Below are 17,917 nucleotides of genomic sequence, written 5' to 3' on the forward strand. Positions count from 1 at the left end.
GACTCGTTTGCAAAACATGCTGGTGCGCTCGCGCAGTGGGCTGGTTGGGCCGGCCTGCTGGCGAGCGGCAGCGTGCGGGCTGGTTGGGCCGGCCTACTGGCGAGCGGCAGCGCCCACGAGGGCTGCGTTGGGCTGCTGGGCCAAATTGGTTGCCGCCAGTCCTTTTCATTTTCTAAAGCATTTTTAATTTATTCTGAGACAAACTTGTAAAAATCAATATAAATTTGTGTAAGTGTCAAAAAATTATGAAACTAATTTTGTTATATTCCTAAAATCATGATCTACCTATTAGTGTATTTTGTTCATATATTTTGTATTTTTTTTGGGTTGCCATAATTAATTTAAATTGCTTAGTTTTAATAAGACCTAAACTTGTTGGAATTTTTATGAGAAAATGGTGATAGTGTTGACTCTGAAAATTTTACAGTAAATTCCTAATATTATTATCTACTCACTATAATTTTTGTACCTCTAGAGTAATTAGTTTGTTAGATAGATAATGATACCCTATTTCGAATAGATATTAAATTGATAGAATGGAATAAAAAAACAACTTGGGTTTGTATAGCTAAAACAATCATTGGAAAATAACGTCTGGTTCGGCAACGTGGATACGTAGCCTAAGTACGGTCATTGTAGAACTAGCTTGTTAGCTCGAGAGGCATAAATTGTATTTTACGAGTCACGGTTGCAGTTGGTTAATTACGTCTCTGCATTTCATCCATGTATACCCTTATAGGAATAATGAGGAATCATGGAGTCATCTGGAGTATCGAAAGGATGGTCCGGAGGATCATGCCACCACGATGGAATGCTAACTTTTGGTTATATCTTACCTAGGCAAGCCCCGGTGCATAACCCCTATTATTCTTCACTTTATTTATGCTTGTGTATTAAGTTTATATATATATATATATATATATATATATATATATATATATATATATATATATATATGTCCTTATCCTATGAGTTTTACTAGTATGACAGGATCATGTATATTGCTATGCTATAGGACTCTGGTAGAAGTTGAGTGATTGCCTATCACTCGCGAGAGATAGAAAAGATATTATTGTTGTTGTTATATTACTATCACATAGAAAATATATGAATGATAATTGGAGACCGGGCGGAATGGTACTTAGATCTAGACTTGGTTTGGCATTCGAGCGAGGCTCAGATTGCGCTTGTTCCGCTTGTGTCGGTTAAGGATCGTCCGTTGCATTGGATTCTAGTCAGGTCACAAATTTATTATCTTGAGCACATACTTATTTGTGGGAGCAGGGAAGACTCGTTGCTCTCTTATAGTGGGTTCTGGCTCTTTTTGGACCGACTGATTGGAGGCGAGGATGATGGAGGTCTAAGCACCACACTGAGTCCGGGACTCAGGTGAGGGGGCTTGGAGTCCAAGTTTGGACGGAGACCTGGACCCCTTGATAGGAGAGTGGTGGGTTGGTCTTGCTTGTGCCTGGGGTACAAGAGGTGCATGTGTTTTGGGGTACCCAGCTGGGCACATTGATTCGCAAATCACCGGGTAATCCGATACGACTTGTCTACGATCTAGCACCGTAGTAAGAACTGGAATATGAAAAATGATAAAATGGTCTAATTACTTATCACCTGCTTGAAAGTAACACATGTGCTTATATTGAGTGATTAGTTAATGAACTTATGGTGAATGCTAATAAAATTGAATATAAGGACACACTTTTAGTAATGCTTCCTACAGATGCAATAACCCACAAGCTAGATAGCCTTGCATATCTTTGGAGTCTTTTCTTTCCTCCTGACGAATAAGTCTTGCGGAGTACAATTGAGTACTCAGGATTTGTTCTATCCTGTTGCAGGTGACAGGAACATGTGGAGCTGACACTTGTGTGTGGAAACCTCCTGGTGGGCTCAGCGAGGATTTCCTTAATGTTGCGGACATAGAGTTTAATTGAAACTTTCACCCAAAATGTTTTACAATGAAAAACTTATAACCTACTATGATGTATATAATGGATCACCATGTTAATGTTTAACTTGTCATTAAATGATTTTACTTCCGCTGAGACTCTGATAACATGATTATATTCCGCTATTATAAATAATAAATAGTATACTCTGATGTTGCATGAAAAGCGATGTAGGAAATGGCAAAAAAATTGTAAGCTTTATTCTTTCATTTGTGATCCTGATAGAAAAATATGGATTTTTGGGTTCTCCCATGGGGTGTGCTCGATGGAACTGCCTGATGTAGCTTACCTTCGGGGTGCTTAGGGTCTAGTGGAAGACAAGCACCTCCGTAAGTGTGTTATTTTGGACGGTTCTGCCACAGGTGATATCAGAGCATAAAATGAGGAAATAAAGCTTCGAAACCTATTTCTAAATTAAAACTTGACAACAAATTCTTTTCACAAAGTTAGGACGTTGCATGCGAAGTTACATAAGTAGCTCTATTACTATAGTTATTTATCCAGGATCGATGACACTCTGCTGACTTAGGTAGGCTTAATCAAGTTTTTGCACGTATACTGACCCTGAGCATAGTCCGATAGTATCGACTAGCTATAGGAAGAGAACAATGTGCCAAAAATCTGAGAATGATTGCCCTATATGTTGGCAACAGTAGAAGGACATATAGGACATGCATTCATGCATATCCTATTTGTGCATTGTAGTTCCCGTATTGCTTGCAGATACGCCATCCATAGGTGTCACACGTGTCGTATTGTGCACGACTGACTCGTTCCTATTCAGAAGTTACTGCTGAACTATGGCTTCGTGCTTTGCATTCGCCTATTGTTCATGCCTGCCATGACCCACGTCTCCTCGTACTCTTTTCTACACTCTTGTCGGACCCTTGCCTATAGTCGTACTAGTCATTAATGGCCTCAAACATCGCTCGCCTCGGATGAGTGAAAAATTGGTCGATTCATTTGAAGTGGCCCACGCAGGAACCTTGGTGGACTGCGCCAGGACCACTGATCGCTCTACCATTATAAGCAGGGCCTGGCCTAGCCGTTGGTACCACCACTCGGTGCACTTTAGCTCGCCTAGATTTTTCTTTTGAGCAAGCTTTTCGCTCAGTCCTTCCTTGCAACCACCGCTAGGGATGGCTGGAGCCTGGGTTAGTAGTTACAGCCTGAACACTGAGGGTTTTCCCAAAATCCTATATGCCACCCTACAAAAGCTCAGAGTCAAGGATCACCCCGAGTATGAGGCCTGTGAGTATGAAAAGCATGGCACTGAGCGGTGTGAAGTTACCGTCTACATTGGGAAGAGTGAGGAGTTCCTCGGCATCACTGAAGCCTGGAATGTGATCGCAACTGGGTTTCACTTCATCGACACCTATCAGGTTGTGGCCTGCAAAGCCTTGCGGTACCTTTGCCAGATCTATGAAGAGCCCATTGCTCGTACCCCCATGAGGTTCTTTCCACCTTTGGAAAAAATTGACGTGCATGGAGGGCTCACATGGAGGCTTTGCAAGGGCGGGATGCACAAGAAGATAGTCCAATCATGGTGCACTTGACCACATACCTGCTTGCTCTAGATGAGCAGTATGACCGGCAGGCCATAGAGCCAAGGAAGTGCCTTCGGCGAGCCAAGGAAGCCGAGATCTTCTCTAGGATGCTCTAAGTGTAGCTTGCCAAAGCGCATGCCAGTGCGGTAGCTGCAGAGAGTTGGGAGACTGCCATGTCGAAAGCCTTAAAGGAGGCTGAAGATCAGCATGCCCATCAGTTGGGAGAGGCCTACCTTGTCACCAAGGCCAAGCGGAGGACGCTGGCTACTGAACGGCAGGATCCCTTGATCGTGGAGGGAATCCCTGTCCACCCGTCAGAAGGAAGGAGAACCATTGTTGTAGTACCTCCAACACCCTCACTCTCAGAAGTGTCAGAAGTAGAACCTTTGCTTCCCCTCACTCAGCCACTGTGGTAGAAGAATCCACCGAGCCCGGGAATAAAGATGTGTGGTCCGGCAAAGTAGATTAGTTGCCTTGGGGGATGTACCAGTAGTTAGTGGTGTCTTTCATCCGTAGTTGTTGAGGTTGTCCAATCATAGGGAAGGTGAACGATGTGTCGAGAATGGGCGAGTGAGTGCCTGTATGTTGTACCAGTATAAGGACCTTGGAATGTGCATTTTGTTTATTTCGTTGTGTTTATTGCGTCCATCTACCCTTAGGTCTCATTAGATGTGTTTAGGATTGTCAAGACGACGTTAAGTGGGTGACAAGAGAAGTTACCATTCAGATGCTAGCAGACCAGCCGTGACTGGATAACATAGGACACTGTATTGACTAATTGTGGATGTCCTAGCAGAACACTTGAATCTTTTTAAATCAAATCCATTGTTGGATTTGAATTCATTGTCCCTTGTTGTGAAGGGAACTCTTGTTGTCTAAATCTTCCCTTGTAATACTCTTTTATTTCTGTGGTCTATGACCTCACTGTTTTCACTGCATGTAAGTTGGTAAAGTGTTCTGGTTAGTAGCTTATGGTGCTGCGACGAGACCGAGGACCCATGTGGAATAGCTGCCACAGGGTGACGCTGCTTGGCACGCGCTGGTATAGAGGTTGTTGACCAGCACCTTTGCTAGATTACACCACTGTACCACTCTTGCTATAAAATATTCTTCTTAGAAATATTCGGGTGTTTGAACGGGAAATCCACAATGGGTTGATGAAATGGTGTCCCCTCAAAGAAAACAAGAGAATGTGGTTTTGGAGGAAGCATGTATACCGTGATCTCAGTTTATACAAAAGGTTGGCGCATATTGTGGACAAGGAAGGGAAGAAAAAGAAGAGCCGCCCGGAAGAGTTAATCTCAGGTAGTAGGGAGTGATTGGAAAAGTATGAGTGGACGTCATGTCCCAAGCCTATGACCAGCTCGCCCGCACTACGCACGCCAGGTCATTATTGCCGCGTGCCCTGCGGACACCGTCCGTGTCAAGGGCCACTAGCACCCTATCCTTGTGTAACCACGACATTACGCCACATCCACCGTACTCGTGCACTATGCGTTTTCGCCTTTTCCCGGTATCCGTCGGCTCTTGATCCTCGCCCTCGTCCCCATACCAGACCCCCTCCTGTTTTCCTCTTTTGGGGACACGGTCGCCCACATGTCTCCCTTGTCAAGCGAGCCCTTTCCTCTCCTTTTTCCTCCCTCCACTCAAGCTCACGTAGGGAGCGCACCATGACCGACTTTATCCCCGCAGCATGAGCCATCAGTGCCTTCCATCCCCGCCGCCTCCACTTCCGGTGCACTGCGCCCCATCCCCGTTCGCCACTATAAGATGCCCTTGCTCTCCTCCTTTATCCCCATCCCTCTCGAATCCGAAGCAGAGCTACGAGATCCAGTCGCCGTTCATGGAACTAGGGTCGTTAGTCAGAGGTGATTGTGTAATCCGGAAAGAATGAGGGATCTGGTTTTTGAAGAAGTTCAAGTCCCCTTGGCAAAATACTTAGCATGAATCAGTCCATAGTGTAAGTGTAACATTCATGCAACACATGTCATGTTTCTATCCAGAACAAATCAGAGAGAGAGAGAGTTTTGTGTCCATAAAATATATAAGTTTGTAAGCATATATGTAACGAACCGCAATTAGCTTAGTGATGCTGTCCACCGCCATTTATGTGGCCCCTCACCCCTGGCATCTTATTGGAGTAATATATCTAGTCGTTTCACATGATCCATTTTTTTGCCCAAAAAGAGTGATATTAGATTATTACTAGTCCAGGGCCTTCCTGGGACAGCTCCACCAGCTCAAAAATTGGATCTGGGAATCACCTAGATTCATGGTGGAGCAGCTCCACCGGTGGAGCTGGTAGAGACAGAGGTGTTCGATACAGCTCCGCCTCTATCTCTGTCACACTGACAACTTAGGCCCACGCGTCAGCGGAAAAAAGTCACGGTCTTTGTTCCTCCCAGCGAGCACCGGCGCTAGGAAAAAACATCGCGAAGAGGGGTGGGCGGGCGCGGCCGGCCAGAGCTCACAGCTCCTGCGCGACGGCCTGGGGATCTCGTGGCCGGCCCTGGCGTGTGGCCAGCCCTGGCTCGCGGCGAGGCCACGGTCGGGCGCAGCCACAGCACTGGCGGGTGCGGGCAGGCTCGCTGCGAGAGGGGAAGGTGCGCTCGCGATGGCGTTTCTCCTCTGACGGCCAGGCTCCAGCGGGCGCTGCTCCGCGCGGCCCCGCGACGGCCAGGCGTGTCTCTGGTGGCCTCGCGACGGCCAGGCACGGCTCTGGCAGCCTCAAGCAAGCACGACCTCATGGGCGGGGCTCTGGCGTCGCGGGGTGCTCTGGCAGGCGTGACGGTCGCGGGCGGTGCTCCGGTGAGCACGATGGTCGCGGGGTGCTCTGGCAGGCATGACGGTCGTGGGCAGTGCTCCGGAGGTCGGGGCGGGGCTCGCGACGACCAAGCGTGGGATGCAGGAGGAGAAGGTGCTCACGACGCGAAAGACAGGAGCTCAACGAATCGAATTGTTATTTCTGTGTAATCAGTGGATTTCTCTCAACTCCACCAAAGTTAGATCTGGTGGAGCACCTCTTCAGAACATCCACCAATTTGGTGGAGCAGATCCACTAGTGGAGCTGGAGTTGTTTGGCAAACTTTCTTTTAAGATCTGGATATGAATTTGGTGGATCTAGAGTTGGTGGAGCTATCCCAAACAGACCCTTATTCTAGTTCGGATTTTCAGAAAAAAGATCCAGCGACTGTAAGTGCAGCCATATTCTTCTTTCACATTTTCCTCTGTATATATTCTGAAACATATCACGACACCAGTCTGTATTTTACTCCGACACCACCCTGTATTTTACGCCGGCGCACTTAACAATAAACATGTAATTTGCTCTGTGTTCTGAAACGGATACAACTCTATATATTTTTTGTTTCGAGCTTCGAAACTTGCTCTCCCTCATTAAAACCACCACAAAATGTATTTTAATAGTGCATTGCTTGTTAGTTGCAGATCAGAAAATTAAAAATCATGGAAGTGGAGGCTCAAGTCATCTCTTCAACCTCTAAAGTCTCTCCTTCCTCACTTTCATGTCTATAAAAATTATGAGGGACTCTATCATGTCTATAAAAGTGCGAGGGGTGTTAAAAGAGGCTCTATTATCATGGGAGGGAGGGCGCTTGAGCCCCATCCGTCCCACCGATGGATCCACCCATGATTACTTTAGATAGATGTTGATATATTTTCTGTAACCCACTCCTCGTGGACAGCTTGAGCGTCTGTCCCACCGGTGGATCCTCCTCCGCGTGCCAAGAGAGAATCGATGGCTGTCGGCCGGGCTGATCCATCAATGGAGCAAGTTGGTCAGCATGAATCCGAGCATGCGCGGACGGACGTTCCCGTCTGGACGGCGAGCGACGGGCCGTCTCGCGGTACCGACGAACCGCCGGCCTTTTGTCGTCGTGCGCGATCGACGATGGAGCCCTTTCGCTCGCTGTACTTACTTGTACGTGCGCATACATCATACATGTGTACCTGCTGTCGTGCACTCGCCGTGCTCCCATCTTCGCATTGCCGACAACCCGTCACGTGTAGTAAGATCTTCTTCTTGTATTTTTTTTTTGGTCGATTGACGATCCACATATATATCCACGACCACGAGTACGCTGATCAAACGCACGTGGAGCGGCCGTGGTAGCCGTTGATTGCTGAAAGCAAACGTCTGATGAAGATGAAGCGCCACTTGATGAAGACCACATGCTACTGCACAACTGTACTGAGCCATGGATGATGCACTGTAGCTAGCTATCACAGCGTGCCACGTGGTTTGTACGCGGCAGTTTGGGTCGGCAACTGTAGCTAGCATGCATCTCTCCCTAGTGTAACATTTGTGCAACACATGGCATGTTTGTATCCACAACAAATGGGTTTTGTGTCCACAAAAAAAGTTTGTAATAATCATGTAATGAACCACAATTAGGGTATGTTTGGCACAGCTCAACTTCACTAGTAAAGCTGTTTTTTTTTTTAGAAAACGGCTTCATGAGTAACTTTCCAGGTGAAGTTGAGCAGTTTTGGAAAAAACTATTTGGCAAAACAGCTTCACCAACGACTTCATACATGGATGGAAGAGATAAATGAGAGAGAGAGCTAGGATAAGCTACTTTTTTCAGCTTTATCACAACTCATGTCTTTTTGAGAGGGGGGAGAAAAACAACTTCATGGGTGAAGCTGTTTTGGAAATTTGGAAATAAGTCTTTAGCAAATAAGCTGTTGTGAGCTGTGCCAAACACGCCAACTCGAGCACGACTATGTGTCCACCCATCGCCTAAGACACCGATCCTAAGAAGTGCCGGATCAACCTGAAGGCCGCCACCCTTCTTCCTCGTCGAAGCCACTAACGGATCTCGTCCACGATCTACTTCACCGATGGTGGGCTATCCACTTAATGACCACGGTTAGTCCTTTAATCTATATTAGATTGTCTAGTGTTCGTGTAATTAGATCAACGATCCTGTGGTGAAAGACCATGTTTCTCTAGTAAGATGTTCATATATTTTTCTATAGTCCACTCCTCATTGTTATGTTTCAAGTTGTCACATGCATGTTTGGTTTGCTACACAATATTATCAAAGTTTGCCAAGAAAAACCAACACCTGAATTCCTTTTTAGAAAAAAAACCCACACTACAACTTAATCATAACTAAGGAAATCTTGCCGCAAACTCTAGTTGGCATATGGGATCTATATATGGGAAATAGTTTAGAAAAACTAGTGTGGCTACAACCAAACACTTACTAAAACATGCCTGAGATGTTATACAAAATTGTGGTTAATCTTGTCATGCAACCAAATAGGCTGACATCTTGAAACTCCTTTCTGAGTGGAGGAACTCCTAGATGCTGCCACACACACACACTGTGAACTGTGATTCTAAGCAACAGGTTCAGCCAAGTAATACTAATGGTAGTATAACAACACACAGCTAGCCTATATACATGGAGCATGCTCTGCATTATTGCATGCACAAATGAGTAACATTCCGATAACGAACCGGCGATGACTTATTAATCCAGCCTCTGCTCCAGCAATGTGATGATGTTTTTAAAACAAGCATATCCATCTCCACTTATAGAATTTCATCTAGTTATTTCACTTTTTCTGAGCAAAAATGTCAGAGCAAACTGTGAGTGGTTCTTGTTTGATTATTAAAAATTATAATCTGTTCACTTTCCTTTTTTTTTTTGAAAGTTATCTGTTCACTTTCCTTAATGCAATGATATGCAACTAGTTGCATATTCAAGAAAAAAAAAGATTCGGATTTTAGGGAATAAACCCTCATCCATTATTTAATCCATGGCCCAACAAGCCCAACCAGATGATGTCGACAACCAAGCAACTAGCCAAGATTAAGGGAAATCAACCAGAATTAACAACTACCTGCCAGACATTGTTAGGACGTGTCCAGCATATTAGCCATGAGTTACCAGAGATGTCTCTCCCAGCCCTTCTATAAATACTTTTCCATTGCTGTGTTGTTGGGAACATATAGTGCAAGTGCAACTGCAAGCAAGCTCTACTACTATTCTTCTGTACCGAAACACCTGAACGTGATTAGCTAATTAAGAAAGCGTCAACGATGGCTGACGAGTACGGCCGCAGCGGCTACGGCAGGTCCGGCGCCGGCGACGACTACGACAGCGGCTACAACAGCAAGTCCAGAACTGATGACTACGGCCGTGGCGAAGGTGGCTACAACAAGTCCGGCGGCGACGACTACGGCCGTGGCGAAGGTGGCTACAACAAGTCCGGTGGCGACGACTACGGCCGCAGCGGTGGCGATGGGCACGATAGGTCCGGCGGCGACGAGTACGGCCGTGGCACCGGGGGCGGTGGGTACAACAAGTCCGGCAAGGACGACTACGACGGTGGGTACAACGAATCGGGCACCAACGACGACGAATACGGCCGCCGTGGCACCGGCGGCGGGTACAACAGCAAGTCCTCTGGCGACGACGCCTACACCGGCGGTGGCGGCGGGTACAACAGCAAGTCTGGTGGCGAGGAGGACGGTGAGTACGGTTCCTCCCCGGACGACTCGGAGAAGTACAGGAAGGAGGAGAAAGAGCACAAGCACAAGGAGCACCTCGGCGAGATGGGCGCCCTCGCCGCCGGCGCCTTCGCCCTGGTAACTAACTAACGTCCATGCATTTCCTTACACACACGAATTAAGTGACGCCATGCTTGTGCTTGTGACTGCTGTCACGTTCATATTGACAACTTGTGTCCATGTCCGTGCATGCGTTGCGTGGTTGCAGTACGAGAGGCACGAGGCGAAGAAGGACCCGGAGCACGCGCAGCGGCACAAGATCGAGGAGAGCGTGGCGGCGGTGGCGGCCCTGGGCAGCGGCGGCTTCGCGTTCCACGAGCACCACGACAAGAAGGAGGCCAAGGACGCGGCGGAGTCTGGCCGCGGCGAGGGGAAGAAGAAGCACCACTTCTTCGGCTGATCGAGCTGCTGCTGTTCGATCTCCCTGCGTGCTGCTCTGTGCTCTGTACGTGCTCCCAGAAGCAGCATGTGCATGCAGCCCGCGGGCGAATGTATGTATGATGTGCCGGTATGTGATGATGTGTCTGCATGCCGTCAGCTCTGTCGAGAGTACGTAGTGTGTGTCGTTCGGTGGTGTATCTGCATCTGCATGTGCCTAATAAAGTACAATGAGTTGTTTTTTTACTAGTCCTATACACTACCGGAATCCTCAAATTTGCCGAGTGATTTTTTGTTTGCCGAATGTATTTCCTCGGGCACTCGGCGAACAAGTTCTTTATCGAGTGCTGCGCTAAAACTACTCGGCAAAAAAAAAAACACTCGGCAAAAATGGGGTTTGCCGAGTGTTAAAAAAACACTCGGCAAAGAGGAGGTTTGCCGAGTGTTAAAAAAACACTCGACAAATAAATAAAATCTTTTTTCTAAAAAAGAAGGAGAAGAAAAAAAATGAAAAAAACTTTGCCGAGTGCTCAGATCTATAACACTCGGCAAAAAAAAGAAGGAGAAGAAAAAAATTAAAAAAAAAACTTTGCCGAGTGCCCAGATCTGAGACACTTGGCAAACAAAAAATATCATACTTAACCCCCAGCACCCCCTCTCTCTCCCGCGCCTCCCTCCCCTCCTCATGCCGGCGCTGTCTCCCTCCCCTCCTCTCCCGGTCGGCCTCTTCCCCTCCGGCCGCCGGCCCTCCCATCCGCTCCCGGCCCCCTCATCTGGCTCCCCCTCGCCGGATCCGCCGCCCCCTCCCCGGATCCGGCCCCTCCTTCCCCGGTGGCGTGGCGGCGGGGATCCTCCTTCCCCGGTGGCCCTCCCTCTCCCTCTCCCCTGCAGGCGGTGACGCTCTCCCTCTCCCCGAGCACGGATCTGGCCTTCCCCCACCACCGGTGAGCCGGAGCACCTCCACAACTGGCGGATCCGGCGCCCCTCCCCCTTCTTCCCCGCCACTGAGCATGGACCGGGTCACGATAGCCCCTCGGCGGTGGATCCGGTCGTGGCGGGGGCAGATCGGGTTGCCGCGGTGGCAGATGCAGTCGCGCTGGGGACGGATTGGGTCGCGGTGGTGGCGGATCGAGGCTCGGCAGATCTTCCCCGTCCACCTCCGGCGATGGTGGAGGGAGGAGCGGCGGATCCGGTGGTGGATCGAGCAACCCCGGCTACGGCGGTGCGCGGGGCGGGGCCTTCTTCCGCGGTGGCACCGGCGTGGTGGTGGTCCTGGCTGGTGCTGGCGGCTGCGGGCTTCGTGGCGTGGTGGCGGGAAGCAAGGGCGGCGGTGGCGGCTGGCTTGTTTTTTTTTATTTTTTATGGAAAAAAGTTTGCCGAGTGTTTTTTTTTGCACTCGACAACGTCTTTGCCGAGTGCGCGACAAAAAACACTTGGCAAACTAGTGTTTGCCGATAAAACGTTTACCGAGTGTCGTTTGCTGAGTGTAACACTCAACAAACCCTTTGCCGAGTGTTTTTTGGGCTTCGCCAAGTGCCCCTGGCACTCGGCAAAGCTCCTGCATCCGGTAGTGATACTCCTATGTGGTATATATGTACGTGATTTTCACTTGACCTTTTTATCAAGACTTTGAGAACAAAACATTTCTGATCCCGAGTAAAGCATTTCTCTTGTTCCGTATATTATTTTTTAAGGAAACCACCGTATTTTGTTACTACTACCACTACAGGACAAGTTAGCAGATACAGGCAAAACCAATGTTTAGAGGCATTTGTTGTGTCCGCTTCTGCGCTATCTTCTCTGTTAAAGAAAGCCAGCCCACGGGTGTATGGTCCGAAGCCTATGCGTAATTCGTGATGCTTTAATAATGCTCATTTGCTATTATCATAAAAAAAACTAGTACTTTTTTTAGTATAGATTATATTAAACCTAAAATGGTCTGATTTAGAAAATTCTAAAACATGAGTTATACTTTATGGATATAAATAAATAAAGGAGTATTTTCACCCGAGCTCAGACCCGGAGCAGCATGCAAAGGCACGCTTGTCGGCACGAGCCGCGGCAGTGTGACCTCCCCATTCCAAGTTTCCAAGTGCCGCGCCGAGCTTGCCTGGACGATCTGGCACGCTTGTCGGCACGAACCAACGGAACAGACTCGCGGGAACGTGAACGTGAACGAGAACGATAGATTGCGAGCCCGCTCGGCAAGTTGGCACGTCGCCGCCCTTGATTGTCTCCTCTCTCCTCCCTCGCGCCCTCTCCGGCTTTCTTGATTCGCATCACCGTCACGGGCTCACGGCAAGGCACGGGTCCTATTCGCTTTGCTGAAAAACCATAGCTAAAAATACTGTTCGCTGATTTATTATAAAAAAAAATAATATTTATTCACTAAAATAATACGGTTGATAAGACAAGCGAAAGGACCACTATCCTTACCTCCTAAGGAACCTAGCAAGCTTTCCAACCAACCAACGTCCCAAGGTCCGTTTCCGTGCGAAGCAGAGCAGCACATGCATGTCGCCGTCCGGCTGATTAGGCGCGTGCCCGGGGCGGCGAAGGCAACCAGTGCAGGAGCATTTAGACCGGCGCCATCTCAACAGCCACCTGCTCTTGCATTGACTAATCCCACGATGAGTACGCAAGAAGATAATAACCAAGAAATTAGATTGTTATAGAATTATTAGACTATTACTATCTTTTTTTTCCTACCCAATGCTGACTGGGGGTGGGGGGGGGGGGGGGGGGGGGGATATAATTCTACATTTCTACCCATGGGTATTGTTATTCTATATGATAATATGGATGTATTACAAATTTCTACTGCAGGTGCAGAATTTTGTTTACTGTTTGGCAACTCCCCAAGAACACATATTTGGAGCATCTCCAAACAGTTCTTAAATCCACTCTCTAAATCATCATTTCGAGGGTCATTTCAATCAAAATTGTTCTCTATATTTTTTTCACCCTCTAATAACTTTTCTATATCTTAGTTGCACTGGGTTAGCCAAATTCTCTACTACACTATTAATAAGGAAAGATATAGACGGCCTTTTCGAATTGTTCTTACTCACTCCATACTTAACCCGCTGACATCTCCCTACCGTCGACTATTATATAGATCTCATATAGACTATATATAATTAATATAATATAAAGCTAATAAATTGTCAGCACGTTGGTTTCACCTCTCATCTTTCTTCTAGATGGTCTCGGCAACGCGATTTTCTGCGCGGTCACGGACAAACTTTTGAATTCCACCACAAGCTCGATCCGTCCATCGTTAACGCGTTCCTGTCCAACTACTTACTAAAGTTGCCGTGGAAATTAACACGGTTAAGCCAGGCCAAGTGATCGAATTCCAACCCTATCTACATGCATGTCGCTATCCTGTAGGGCATAGGCTACTAACAGTAACACTCTCTTACTCATCAAGTCACTACTGGAAACAGAGACTTTGCCAAGTGCAAAATTCTTTACCGAGTGTCAAAAATCGGACACTCGGCAAAGACCTTCTTTGCCGAGTGCCGCACTCAGCAAAGAATTGCACTTGGCAAAGAGTTCTTTGCCGAGTGCCGGACACTCGGCTAAAAAAGGCTCTCGGCAAAGGACTTATTTGCCGAGTGCCAGGCTCTTGGCAAAATAAATAAAGCAGTATTTTCACCCGAGCTCAGACGGAAAAAAGATACTGTATGATCTTTTATGGTGCGCTCGAGAAAAGGTAAATTTCACGTTCAAGCAGGCGGCATGAAAAGTTCCGCCGGTTCAGTTGGCAATATCAATTGGCGATGGCAGCATGCAAAGGCAAAGCCCTAGCCGCGGCAGTGTGATCTCCCATTCCAAGTTTCCAAGTGCCGCGCCGAGCTTGCCTGGACGATCTGGCACGCTGGTCAGCACGAACCAACGGGACAGCCTCGCGGGAACGTGAACGTGAACGAGAACGATAGATTGCGAGCCCGCTCGGCAAGTTGGCACGTCGTCGCCCTTGTTCGTCTCCTCTCTCCTCCCTGGCGCCCTTTCCTGCTTTCTTGATTCGCATCACGGTCACGGGCTCACGGTGGCTCTGTTCGTTTTGCTGAAAAGCCATAGCTAAAAGTAGTATTTACTAATTTATCATGAGAGAAAAATGCTATTCGTTCGTTGAAATAATATGACTCATAAGATAAACGAACCGGGCCACTATCCTTACCTCCTAAGGAACCTAGCAAGTTTTCCACCCAACCAACGTCCCAAGGTCCGTTTCCGTGCGAAGCAGAGCAGCACATGCATGTCGCCGTCCGGCTGATAAGGCGCGTGCGCGGGGCGGCGAAGGCAACCAGTGCTGGAGCATTTAGACCGGCGCCATCTCAACCGCCACCGGCTCTTGCATTGACTAATCCCTCGATGAGTACGCAAGAAGATAATAACCAAGAAATTATATGTATTGTTATAGAATTATTAGACTATCACTATCTTTTTTTCCTACCCAATGCTGACTAGGGGGGGGGGGGGGGGGGGGGGTGCCAATATAATTCTACATTTCTACCCATGGGTATTGTTATTCTATATGATAATATGGATGTATTACAAATTTACAAATTTCAACTGCAGGTGCAGAATTTTGTTCACTGTTAGGCAACTCCCCAAGAACACATATTTAGAGCATCTCCAAACAATTCTGCTTAAACTCACTCTCTAAATCATCATTTCGAGCGTCATTTCAATCAAAATTGTCCTCTATATTTTTTTTCGCCTTCCAATAACCTTTGTATATCTTAGTTGCACTGGGTTAGCCAAATTCTCTACTACACTATTAATAAGGAAAGATATAGGGCTTTTCGAATTGTTCTTACTCACTGCATACTTAACCCACTGACATCTCCCTAGCATCGACTATTATATAGATCTCATATAGACTATATATAATTAATATAATATAAAGCTAATAAATTGTCAGCACGTTGGTTTCACCTCTCATCTTTCTTCTAGATGGTCTCGGCAACGCGATTTTCTGCGCGGTCACGGACAAACTTTTGAATTCCAGCACAAGCTCGATCCGTCCATCCTTAACGCGTTCCTGTCCAACTACTTACTAAAGTTGCCGTGGAAATTAACACGGTTAAGCCAGGCCAAGTGATCGAATTCCAACCCTATCTACATGCATGTCGCTATCCTGTAGGGCATAGGCTACTAACAGTAACACTCTCTTACTCGTCAAGTGTTTTTACCTCTCTCGCAACTACTACATTCGTTCGGTCTTTAAAACAAAAAAAAAATCCATTGGTTCCAAAAATTATGTTTTTAGTTCTTCTCAATCGCTCTTATTTTTTTAACCAAAATTTAATAGAAAAATATTTAATATGTAAAACCTCAAATAAATCCACTAGCTATCAAGACATATTTGGTGAATTATATAATTATACATATGTTGATACATTTTTCCTATAAATTTAAGTTTTACTTAAAACAAAGGTAAGGTGAACTATAATTTTAAACACAGAGACTAGAATATAAATGATTCGTACAATAATTGAATGGTTAATTTAACTATATATGGGCAATAATTCAAAGAAATTAAAAAACAATTTGAGAAAAAAAAACTTAATTACAACTCGTGGAAACAATTACTTGAATTCATGAAGTTTCCTCATAACATCGAAAGACTTTCGAGCACAGGTTTCCTCAAACTTTTATTTTGAAATTCGCAGAAAGCTCCAACAAAAATCTCCAAAAACTTTTATTCCTTTATGTACTTCCTCCATTCTAAATTATAAGATGTTTTTACTTTTGTAGATACTTTGATTTTATTATGTATCTAGATACAATGTATATTTAAATGCATAAACAAAGCTATATGCCTTTCGCCTCTAATGACCCTTAAAAGTGGTTAGACGATGTTGTGCTCATTATAACGCGGGGATTTTATAAACTGAAAGTCTTCAAATATTTCAAACCCAATAATTCCCTCCGACTGCGCTGGCCGAACGATGAACAGTTGGCAGGCCAGTTGTTCCATTGCAGCATCCACTCCACCCCTATAAATGCTGGTCATTAGGCACCACGGTTCCTTCATCCAAATAAGTCATCTCTAGCTCCATTGACTTGACAAGCTCACGGAGAAACATTTGACGAGCCATGGCTGAGGAGAAGCACCACCACCACCTGTTCCACCACCGCAAGGAGGAGGAGAGCTCCGGCGAGGTCGACTACGAGAAGAAGGAGAAGCACCACAAGCACATGGAGCAGCTCGGCGAGCTCGGCGCCGTTGCTGCCGGCGCATATGCTCTGGTGAGAACAAAATCCAACTTCTTTATTGATCGCCTGATCGATGCATGATTCAGCTCTTGATCTGGTATGCATCGATGTGTTCCTGTGTATGTGACTGCAGCATGAGAAGCACAAGGCCAAGAAGGACCCGGAGAACGAGCACGGCCACCGGATCAAGGAGGAGGTGGCTGCCGTCGCCGCCGTGGGCTCCGCTGGGTTCGCCTTCCACGAGCACCACGAGAAGAAGGACGCCAAGAAGCACGGCCACAACTGATTGATCATCGATCAACTGCCTGAACCGAAGCAGCAAATCGCCGCGGCTGCTGCTTGATTTGTTCTTTCAACTCGTGTGTGCGCCAGGTCTTGATTTGGGCTACCGATATTTGCACGTAGGAACCGTTGATCCTCGGCGTTCTTGTATCAAGTACAAATCAAGCGTTGAATAAGTGTGTGTGTGCGCGTCTGCGCGCGCATATATCCTTTTTTTTTGTATCAAGAGATGTTCTGATCTATACTCGAATAATGTGAATTTACGTGTGTTTATAAACTGATTTAAGAAGTCCACCCTGCCCTGATTTGCTTTGTCTTTAACTAAATAAACCACACACTGAGAAATACTCCATCTGTCCTCAAATAAATCAATTTCTAGAATCCGTACCACTTAAACTTTTTTAAGTTTGACAAACTTTATAGAAAAATGTAACAACATTTATGACATAAAATAAGTATATTATAAAAATATATTCTATAGTACATCTAATGATACTAGTTTGATATCATAAATTTTGATGTTTTTTCTATAAATTAGATAAAGTTTGAAAAGTTTGATTTAAATCTATTTATTTAGGGAGGGAGTAGTACTCCCTTCACTTTTAATATGAGAATTTTAGGACAAATTAATAAATGGTTCATAGGGAGCGCTATATATTTTTAAAAATAGGAGAGTACACTTTGTTTGACGATAGCATGGCTTTGGGATCCGGACAGAATGAGCCAAATTTTGACCAGACTGGGCTAGTCTCGGTGGCTTTACCTGAGTTTTATTTGCATTTATACAGTGACACATCAACAAAATTTGATGACTTGGTAAATTAATTGTGAAAAGAGAGAGAGAGAGAGAGCTTCATCTGGATGTGTAACTGTGTCATGAAACTCCCCACACCGAGATTGGTCTTATGCCCATCTTGAAAAGACCAAAGGCACATCATGGTGTTACATGGGTTGGACAGTTTGAGTGGAAAAACCGT

General features: G+C 46.2%; 2 protein-coding genes across 3 annotated transcripts; both read left to right on the forward strand.

Annotated features, from left to right (window-relative positions):
* Positions 1-9,473: 9,473 nt before the first annotated feature.
* LOC136497025 (abscisic stress-ripening protein 5-like) lies at positions 9,474-10,673 on the forward strand. 2 transcript variants are annotated; one of them, XM_066492814.1, is made up of 3 exons: positions 9,475-9,687; positions 9,733-10,127; positions 10,258-10,673. In XM_066492814.1, exons 1-3 carry the CDS (start codon positions 9,579-9,581, stop codon positions 10,447-10,449), a joined length of 696 nt encoding a protein of 231 aa, XP_066348911.1. In that variant the 5' UTR covers positions 9,475-9,578; the 3' UTR covers positions 10,450-10,673. The 2 variants fall into 2 exon arrangements, with proteins under 2 accessions (XP_066348910.1, XP_066348911.1); XM_066492813.1 differs by having other exon boundaries at positions 9,474-10,127.
* Positions 10,674-16,457: 5,784 nt separating this feature from the next.
* On the forward strand, positions 16,458-17,229 carry LOC136497360 (abscisic stress-ripening protein 3-like). Its single transcript, XM_066493153.1, has 2 exons — positions 16,458-16,691; positions 16,792-17,229. The coding sequence occupies exons 1-2, from the start codon at positions 16,539-16,541 to the stop codon at positions 16,942-16,944; spliced, it is 306 nt and encodes a 101-aa protein (XP_066349250.1). The 5' UTR covers positions 16,458-16,538; the 3' UTR covers positions 16,945-17,229.
* The last annotated feature ends 688 nt before the right edge of the window (positions 17,230-17,917 follow it).

This window comes from Miscanthus floridulus, chromosome 12 (genome assembly GCF_019320115.1).
Source record: "Miscanthus floridulus cultivar M001 chromosome 12, ASM1932011v1, whole genome shotgun sequence".
Classification (NCBI taxonomy): Eukaryota; Viridiplantae; Streptophyta; class Magnoliopsida; order Poales; family Poaceae; genus Miscanthus; species Miscanthus floridulus.

What these genes read in the sequence shown, in the direction of transcription:
- LOC136497025 (XM_066492813.1), top strand. Translation starts at nt 9,579, where the DNA reads ATGGCTGACGAGTACGGCCGCAGCGGCTACGGCAGGTCCGGCGCCGGC. An exon ending in CCGCCGGCGCCTTCGCCCTG is followed by an intron (nt 10,128 to 10,257) that starts GTAACTAACTAA and finishes GCGTGGTTGCAG; the next exon opens with TACGAGAGGCACGAGGCGAA.
- LOC136497360 (XM_066493153.1), top strand. Translation starts at nt 16,539, where the DNA reads ATGGCTGAGGAGAAGCACCACCACCACCTGTTCCACCACCGCAAGGAG. An exon ending in CTGCCGGCGCATATGCTCTG is followed by an intron (nt 16,692 to 16,791) that starts GTGAGAACAAAA and finishes ATGTGACTGCAG; the next exon opens with CATGAGAAGCACAAGGCCAA.